The sequence below is a fragment of the Montipora foliosa genome, chromosome 6, assembly GCF_036669935.1.
Source record: "Montipora foliosa isolate CH-2021 chromosome 6, ASM3666993v2, whole genome shotgun sequence".
Lineage (NCBI taxonomy): Eukaryota > Metazoa > Cnidaria > Anthozoa > Scleractinia > Acroporidae > Montipora > Montipora foliosa.
In genome coordinates, this window is record NC_090874.1 from 14,646,196 (window position 1) to 14,656,195 (window position 10,000).

At 37.1% G+C, this 10,000-nt stretch overlaps 1 protein-coding gene across 2 annotated transcripts in view; it reads right to left on the minus strand.

Annotated features, from left to right (window-relative positions):
* The window catches only part of LOC138006786 (alpha-adducin-like), an 18,245-nt gene that overhangs the window by 7,235 nt on the left and 1,010 nt on the right, over positions 1 to 10,000 (minus strand). For both annotated transcript variants that reach the window (XM_068853348.1, XM_068853349.1), the window contains exons 2-6: positions 9,838 to 10,000; positions 5,400 to 5,639; positions 4,789 to 4,839; positions 1,822 to 1,914; positions 1,523 to 1,621 (exon numbers count right to left, since the gene is read on the minus strand). The exon at positions 9,838 to 10,000 is cut by the window's right edge and continues 303 nt beyond it. In XM_068853348.1, the coding sequence (XP_068709449.1) occupies positions 1,523 to 1,621; positions 1,822 to 1,914; positions 4,789 to 4,839; positions 5,400 to 5,639; positions 9,838 to 10,000 (646 nt within the window). The remainder of the gene's footprint in view (positions 1 to 1,522; positions 1,622 to 1,821; positions 1,915 to 4,788; positions 4,840 to 5,399; positions 5,640 to 9,837) is intronic.

A 10,000-nucleotide genomic window follows, 5' to 3' on the forward strand; every position in this document is an offset into this window, starting at 1 on the left:
AGATAAAAGATTGAAATTTTAATATTGGTCTTTTGTTCTGTGTGTTACACCCCAGACTAAGCAAAAATCAATTTTTGAAACTACAGTACTTTGCTAATTTAGTTTTTTATATTTTGAGTACTTCCTACATCTGTAATTTTGCCTAATTCAGTTTATTTACTCGATTTTCTGTAAATTCCTCTCGACTATGCAACAAATAGTCGGTTGTCGCAAATTACTATGTTGTTCACAATTTGGCTGTTGGTGTTGATACACTATCATTCACAAACAAATCAAGAACCATCACCTACTACACTGTATGACCTAAATGTAAATGATGTTTGGTGAGTTATGGATGATACTAGGTCATTGTGGGATGTAATGGGTGATTGTGGATTGTTTTGGCTTATTTCAAGGTTCTCAAGGGTACACGTACTGATACTTTTATGAGGAAACAACCACTGTCAGTGGCGCTTTACAATTTACTAAGTTACTATGTATGTACGTCACCAAAATACCGTCTACCCAGGGCCCGGTTGTTGAAAAGCTGATTAGCGCTAATTGCAGATTAAAAATTAACCAAGGAGTTTATTTCTCTGCTCCCAAATGCTGTTCAACGCTGATATTCAGCAAAACTTTACATTAAAAGAAGTCAATCTTGAGAAACAAAAATGGGCAACAGAAACTTTTACCAAAAAGTTGAAAACGTGATACAAAAGTTTACGCTAATCCTGGATTAAGTAAATCAGCTTTCGAACAACCGGCGCCGGCCCAGATCTTGAATTAGTGAAATTGAACGATTGTATTTTCTAAGCCACAAGAAAATTGACCACACAAGTCTTCTGTTATCAGTAATTCACGCTCTTTTTTGGGGCTCAATTCACAGATCACGCGAAACCCCTTCCAGACCCTGACCCACGTTCTTGAAATTTTTCTTCGGATGCCGCCGTGCAGCACACTTTCTCATGCAGAATCCATGATCAAAGAAGGTTTCATGTTTGATCATTGAATGGTTTCATGAAATGGAGCTGTCAACAATTAAGTTACGTTGCAGAAAATTCTTCCTGGACTGCAAACACCATTTGTCTGGTATTGTATCTCAATTTCGCTGCAAAATTCATCCTTAGAGACAAAATTTCAATTGCCGGAACAAGACATTTTCTGGAAGTCAAGCTTGGTAAGTACACCAGACTGAGTTAAACCATTAACTTGAACATATTAAAAAATCCAAGCAATCCGAGAAGGTCACTTTAGCCTCCAGGAATACCTTTAAGTTTAAAGTTAGTGCCATACATGCATCACAACTTACAAAATTAATTCTTAAGCTCAAGATTGGAAAGCTGGCAGCCATGTACAATCATGTACTAATGCCCAACACCATGAACTAACTCTTTCTTTGAATTTAAAAAATAAATCATCTTTTAGGTATATAGGAGAAATCATAAACATTATTCATTGGAGAACTAAAGCTCTGTCCAGAATTTGGTCACATTTTTTTTTACATGATAATGATTGCATAATACGCATAAAATTATTTTCATACCTGAATTCCACATGCGGTGACCAAAAGATGTGCAAGGTAAACAGTCTCTTCTAATGTCTCTCCAACACAAATGGCACCAAAATTCCTCAGTATAAGAACCTAAAATATGTAGGGAATGCCATTAATCAGAATTTTGAAATGCTTTTGGAAGATTGAGGGTCTGTGGTCAAATTAATTTTTTTTCCAGTATTTAAGAGAAGTCAGCTTGGGTCAATATCACACTCAGGGTAGTAAAACTGCAGACAAGTGGATCAATTCAAAAGAACGGATTAATGAGTCAAACAAGATAAACCAGTTACCTGGCTGGCAGAACCAAAACTGTTGATCAAAGAATCCTTGACATCTTCATCCATCTTGTTCCCTGGGAAGTCATGATAAGCTACATCGCCAATCTGCAGGTTAAAAACCAAAAATTCCAGCAGTTTTTCAACAGATAAGTAACTATAATTTGCCACAAATGTACAATATTTTACAAGGCCAAGGCTACCTCATAATGGTATTTATTATTCATTCAAAATATTTCCCCGTTTGTGATTGGTTAAAACCATATGCATAATTCACCATAACCAGCTGCTGTTCACCAAATTTGGAAAGAAACTTTGTCATATTGAATCAATGACATCAAAAGTGCAGCCCGCTGCAGAATATTGAACCAATGACGTCAAAAGTGCAGCCCGCTGCAAATTATTGAACCATTGACCGAAAAAAGCTGGGGACGAGATTGTGTTATTTTTGTTAAGCAGAAAAATGGCTGCGAGTAGTTTTAGAAGTTTGAGCAAAGAAAATATTTTGAATGAATAATAAAGCAATAATTATTATTGAATTCCGCTTTCGTAGAATATGAAGAATTCTGCAGATCTCGGAGGATGTTATCCACCTGGGCCTTCGGCCTTGGTGGATAACACCCTCCTCGACCTGCAGAACAACTCTTTTGTTTTTCCAGTTTGTTGTACATTGTAAATAACCATGTTCAATGCCTCAGCGACCTCCCAAAGGCATTCCCATAACTCCCATTATAGTACTAAAATAAAGGATTATGCTTTGATTTTGTTGTTGCACTGTACGTACAAGTAACCCGAGTTGTAATATGCAAAAAACTGCTTGAAAAAAGACGTTCTAAAAGGGAAATAGTACTTCCAAAAGTGTCGAAAGTTTTCCTTGGTGTGTGCTGACGTTATCATGTAGATTTTCATTGCAATATTATTATTATAATACTTTTTTATCTCTTTCTTTTATTTCTTGCATTTTGTTTGAATTTAATATTATTATAAATGATTCATATTATATTTCTGGATTTTATTAAATTTAGCAGGTGAACTATTATTAATCTAAAAAGGGTTACATTTTTTGTTTGTACCTTTTACAACCAATGTAACCAACAAAGGATGTGGCCATAACAACAAATTGTACCATCTGCAGTGCTCGACATTAAAAAAAATCCAGGTTGTCCCTCTTTCAAAAGCCAGGCAACCAAACTCGAGAATTTAATAGGTTGCCTTGATGAGCCCATAGTTGCCCACTACTGACAACTGGCACTCCATGTTGAGATGCAATCACATAGCAATTAATGGAGGTTTAATTAGTATCCCATACTTTTTATTGTGCACCACTGACTATTTTGTGGAGGCCTGGGTTAAAGTAATTGAGTCTTTAATCTGCATCGCCTGCATGTTTGTGACACATCATCTACAGTGTATTTCGGTTTCCTATCTCACAACTTTTTGTAAAAACCCAGGCAGATAGTCAAAACACGGGAAAATGCTCAGCTGTGGCAAAGTAATTATTGTTAACTTAAAACTACTAGACTAAGTGCACATCGATGTTATAGAAAACCGACAAATACACTGCCCTCTTGCACATGGTCTTTCCTCATCAACCTTACAGCTGATGATCTCTTATCTGACGGGCCACAAACAGACAGTTAAATTTCATGGGATACATGTACATGTATGTTCTAGTAACAGAGACGTTAAAGTTGGTGTACCTTGGCTAGGGTTCCCTTCTAGGGCCTCTTCTCTTCAACATTTTTATTAACGATTTGAACTTCTTCGTTCCTCACGCAGTTATGTCTTTCAGGCTCAATTCAAATGATAAACAGCTTACATGTACTATTCTGATTCCTCCCCTATTGTGCTGAAGTTTGTGGTGAACTCTGAGCTTACAATTTGTAGCTCAGTGCCATCCTGGTTTGATCAGAATCATCTCCTTCTTTACAATCATGATAAGCCCCAGGCACTGCCCTAATGGGGCCATGTTCATATAAATAGGGATTACACTGGACAAAATATGTTAACCTTAAAGGATCATATATAAAATTGGCAACTCAAAAAGGCATATGGTAAAGACTAATCAGGCGTTTTGTTCCAACTGAGATTATGACAAGTCCTTACAATCCCTTTGTTTTGACACACTTAGAATACTGCAGTCCCCTCTTACTGGGTGTGGGCAAATAGTCTTTGAAGACCCTCACTTTCACATCTTGAGATCTATTTTAGGTTACGGTAAAAATATCTCATACCATGAATCACTTGGGATTGTGAACATGAAAACTCTATAACATAGGAGAATATGCAGTTCACTTTTGTTACTTTATAATTCTTTATTCTGCAATGGACCTACAATCCTGGTCAAAACTGTTGGGACAATTCCTACTTTTCCCCCTCCCGCCATTACAAAGTTGATTTTTCACGGTTTCTGAAATCAAGATCCGTTCATTGATTGTCCGCATGTTTCAACATTGTCTGGGTGGAAGGGGGGGCGCTAAAAAGGCAGCGAAAGAAGAACATGTGTTGCTCATATAACAATGGAAGCATGGAGTGTTTTTTAAAAATAATTATCGACTTTTCGCCCAAAATTTGACAAGTGTCTTAAGGTCTTTGACCTGGATTGTAAGTATATCTGTTTCCGTGACTCTTTTTAGTTTCAAAGACTCAAAAAAAATAATAATTTATTATCACTAGTCTTAAGACTAAAGAGGTAGTGGTGTTAACCTTAGTATTGTATTGTATTGTATTGTATTGTATTGTAGTTTATTGCATTGTTACAGTATTGATTGGGTGCTACTTGTGTAATTCATTTTCTATTCTTGGCTTGGTTGTCCATGGATTATTTCTCGGGCAACCAGACGTTTCATTTTACCAAAAATTGGTCACACAGGAAACTTTCTAGTCGTCTGTGACGACCAGACGACCGCTAATTTCGAGCACTACATCTGAACTCTTTTTTGGCAAGCTAGCAAAAACTCAGCTCTAACACAAGGTACTTACAGCTATTCCTTCTGGAGAGATGGGAACAAGTCCTTGTCTGAGTGCTGAGACCTGAAGCAATGCAAAAGAGTCAGTATTCAATCACCAAATGTCTTCCAATCAGGTTCAAGTTGATTCCTGAATGAGGTGATGTGTGAGCCATGAATTACAGTACTTAACATTAAATTTTATTACCTTATACATGTAGAACTTGTAATCAATTTTTCTTGAGCCAGGGGGAACCCTGAGGGCTTTTGGGGAACAACGGAGCATATGGCATAATTTCAAATGGGGAACAGGGGAACGAAGACAAAATACATAATTGTATCTTAAAGAAAAAGAGAATATAAATCATTTGAGGGATAAAAAAGCTGATCTAACAAGCTTTGATCTGAAGTAATTTTGGGAACAAGGGAACACAAACAAATTTTTAAAGGAACATTACCATATACAGTGTACAACAAGTTAAACATAATTATGCTGTTGGTATTGGAAATGTTGTATGTAAGTTAAACATAATTGTGAGAAAGATACTGTAACAGTCATGTACTTTTTATCTGGACTGGAGAGGTAATGGAATTACTTTTTACGCACACGGTAACAAGAGCACATCAGTCAGTCAGCATACTCACCACCTTGACAGAATCAGCAGCCACAAACATGACACACTTTGCATCCTTTTTTGCCGAGTGAATGGTTTCATGGAGGTCAAACACGCTCTTTGATACAACCAAATTTGTGCTACCCTGCTCAACAATATCGCCCTTGTGGTCAACTTTCAAAATTGAAGACGCTGTGACCTCACTGAACATCAGACCAGTAGGTGCAACAAAAAACTGCTTCTTTTCGTTGTCATTTCCAGTCGTGCAAACCTACAATGGAATAATAATTTTGTTCAGTGTTTACTCTGTACAACTTACATAAAGCCTGTAAGACACTTTTTCGTAACTACTTCATCATAATGGAAGCTCAATAATTCTATAAATTATTTAATTACTGTAATAATTATTATTCTAATTACTGCATACACCTGTACATGTACACACAAAACAGTCAAGTTCTTGCTTGTTACCCTTAATTTTGAATTCGAGCAATTCCCCAGCTGTTGAACGATTAACCACACAGAAACCCTGTGGGCCGATTAACCACACAGAGAGCCTGCCTGCAGGCTACAACTGTACAAACTGATCCTTCTCACTCTCACTGCTGCCAAGAAGACGGTTACATGTATCTTTAGTTAAGGGTTTGAGGTGTCAGTTTTCTAAAACGTTCCTATTTTGCCAGTATTTCTGCTATGAGAATGAAATAAATATCATTTTAATGCTCTTCAAATGCAGTTATGAATCCAAAAAAGTATTTATTATTTATGAAATTACACTAGAAACTACAAATATTATAGCAATACGCCACCGTGCACCAGTGGCTCAGTTGGTTGAGCACCGGGCTCTCATGCAGGAGGTCGTGAGTTCAACTCCGGCTGGACCAACACTCAGGGTCTTTAAATAACTGAGGAGAAAGTGCTGTTTGTAACAACATCTGCGAATGGTTAGACTTTCAAGTCTTCTCGGATAAGGACTATAAGCCGGAGAGCCCATCTCATAACCCTTGGAAATAAATTGTGTGGGACATTAAAGAACCCACACACTATTCGAGAAGAGTAGGGCAGGGAGTTCCCGGTGTTGTGGTCTGATCTATGGATATAGGGGTTAGGTGTCAATTACGACAAAAGTTCTGTTCCTCTCTGGCCCCTGCCACGCCATGAATTGTAGCAAATTAAAACTAAAACTAAAACTAAAAATCTAAAAATAGGGACAGATGCACTGCTGCTTTTAATCTCAAACGGAAGGGAATTCCAGAGGTGCAGCACCCAAACTGAGAAAGCCCTCAAGCCGATCGATTTGTCAGCTTTTGCGTTGGCTGCTCCAGCAGAAGTTGGTCAGCAGACCTAAGAGCTCGTCTAGGACCATAAGTACTCTTTTGTTCAAACGTTATTTTTTTCTATGTTCGGTTCTCAAAGGAAAAACAGGTAATCCTTTTCTAGCAGCTTAAGCTACAAGGGATTTTAAATTTTTCTGAAATTTTCTTAAGCAATCAATTCTGAGATAAATTTTCAGCTAAATGGTGTTGGATTTTTGATATTTTGCATTTTGCATCATGTACTGTATCTTCTATCAAAGTTGAAAATAGTATTTTTAACTGGGAATGGTATAAAATCAAACACATGAAAAAATTGAAAAACACTAATGTTCACCATTTTGCACATCGAACTGTAATGAAATAGTCCTGAAAAGTTGTGCTGAATCGGACAAAAACTGTTTGAGTCGTACATGTAGCTCTGCAAAAGGTGGACTCTTAGGCAATAAATTAGGGTATTGTAAAACCCAGAAAAAGCCAAGACTGAGTAAAGTTTTCACGGTCAAATCACAATATTGTACCCATATTGGTCCCAGAGGTTTTTCTTGAGCCGCAAGAGAGCTGCAAGAGAGCCCCAAAGACGATTTGTGAAGCAGCGTGAAGAGGCAAACCTCTGGTTACCTTGGACTTGAATCTCACTTTAATGCAGACGTCAGGGTCAGGATCTGACCCTCAGGCCCAGATTGGTTGATATAAATTTTACAAACACATAATTCAATATGATTGGTTTGTTTGATTGGTAATCCCAAGAAGATGCGTGCTACTAGGTTGTCATTGGTCCCTTTTGTAATAATCAATTTGACACATTTGGCAGCTATTGTCTGCATGAAAGTGAGATTCTAGTCCAAGGTAACCAGAGGGTTTTCTCTTCTTGCAGCTTTGCGACCTGGTCTTCACTGCTTTGCGGCTCTCTCGCGGCTTAAGAAAAACCTCTGGGACAAGGATAACAATAATGTATTGCTATGACAGGGTTCTTGTTAAGAGCCGGTAACCGGTTATTTTTACCGGCTGTTCAAGTAAATGTTACCGGCTGTTTCACTGAAATATTTACCGAAATTATCCAAGGAATGTTCGTCTGTTCAAAGGTGAAATTACATTTCGTTTATGGGAAAATATTGCTTTCCCCCTCCAACCAATCCTGTGAAGATATCTGGCACATGTTATTGTTTCGAAATATACCATTTGCAGACCTTCCAACTCTCACGCATTTTGCGTGAGACACACGCATTTGATATATTTCTCACGCCCACACGCATAGACACCACTTTCTTACGCCTCCAGCGTCCGTCCTAAAAGCAGCTAAATCTGTTACTTATGAATACAACAAAGCACATAAGCGTAAGCTATAATGGTTAACATTGAAGTATAGGTTAATGCTGATAGCTAGTTGCGAGCTAGTCAGTGTTGTTGTTTTGTAAATACGAAAACCCAGAACTTTTACTTCTTAAACGGCAATATTAATCAAAGAAGTTACATAAATTATTGAATGCAGATGTCAAAAAAGTGTTACTTTTGAGATTTTGTGGGACATTTTTGTACCTTTAGAATTTTGTAAATCTTTTCTGAAAATGCAGAAAATCGCATTTCTGGCACTCAAATTTTCAAAATGTTTCCGGGGGGGGCATGCCCCCGGACCCCCCTAGGTGACAGCCAATGAAATAGCATAACCTACTTTCCTTTTGCTGAGTATTAAATTAATTTAGCAGCCGCTGGCATGTGACAGCGATCGATACGAACGTCAAGTTAAGACTTGAGCTTGCCAACCCATGCAGGGACAGGTAACAAAGTTACCTGCTATTTTTGGTTTTTTACCTCCTGTGCAAAAACTTAGCAAGAACCCTGCTATGACCCTGCAAATGTGCTTGATTTTCAAGGCTTTTCAAAAATTGGATGGCCTTACGTCTTTTGGCAAATCAATATTCTAAGTCATAATGTTTATATTTATGCAAAAAATAATTTTCAGAAATTTGATATTAAATTATCAAACTTATGACGAGACTTTAAAGGGGCAGTGTGATGGGAATTTGACCATAAATTTACGAAATCAAGTTTCAGTGACTTTTTCATTCTTAAATCTGGATCACTGCAGTGCGATAAAAATCAATTTAATTTAAAAGAAAAATGAGCCAAAGTTACTGCGGAGTTCATCTAAGATGCAAAGGGAGAACTTGAAAACGTCGGCCTGACATGTTTCAAGTTGGCATTCATTTTAACTTGGCTACGCATAATCAAAAACACTTGAAAAGAATGGTTTTTGCGAGCTGTTTTGAAGAAAATTTAGCAATTTCTTTTTGTTTGCCATGGGTAAACATGTCTCTTTGCTTTCCAGATTTTTACTAACAATCCATGGCACTGCCCCTTTAAATTAAATAAAACTTTCATTCTCGCATTTTTGATCAAGGTTATAGGAGGGTTACATGTACACATCACAAGAAACCATCATTTTCATCTCTTTCGCAAAACAAATTTAGCGAAAGGCAACCATCAGCTGCGAAAGTGTTGTACACGCATGTCCAAATTTAATCACTTTTCTTCTTTATTGCTTTTCTCATAAGATTGATGTGGGTAAATTTGTTTTCCTTTTTCATTTTCCTATTTTTTCCTTGCATTCAGCACTTGCTATTTTCCTAAATGTTGATTTTCATAAATTTCATTCAGCAACAACATTATTTGTCATTCCTACCTCTTGAACACCAGGATGTACGTTTTAATTAATAAAGGAAAAAGATTGAAAAAGATAAATATTTTCCAATGATATTATGTCAGAGTACATGTATATCATAATTAGTGGCCATTTTGTCATAAAATTAAACGCATCTACACTGCAAAGACTTGCAATTGATTTATCCACACAATTTCTGAGAGTTGACAGATAAAAATAACATTCTTTAATCTCCAAAATCTGAAATATGTCAAAAGCATGTTCAAATATAGCAATGGTTGACAGGGAAAGATGACAGCATTTAATAGGGCTCTCAAAAAAATTAAAATCACAGAGTTATTCTATGCTTGAGGCCAATCTAATTTAACTTCAAATTCGGAAAAATGTTGTTTTTACTCTAGGTAATCAAAATAAGTTGTATTTGGCAATCTGTGAGAGTACTGATTTTATCTAGTCACTCCCACAAAAGCTGGCTATTAATTATTCACACTTACTGTGCAAGCTCCGCGATCATAAACACCTTTCCCCCAGCCAAACATTTGCATCAAGCGATAAACCGAAGCCAATTTACACCTTAACTGTCTGTCTTCCTTGGTGTAATGCAACGTATCAGCTCCTCTGATATCTGAAATAGCCGAGACGGACAATTTTGGGAAG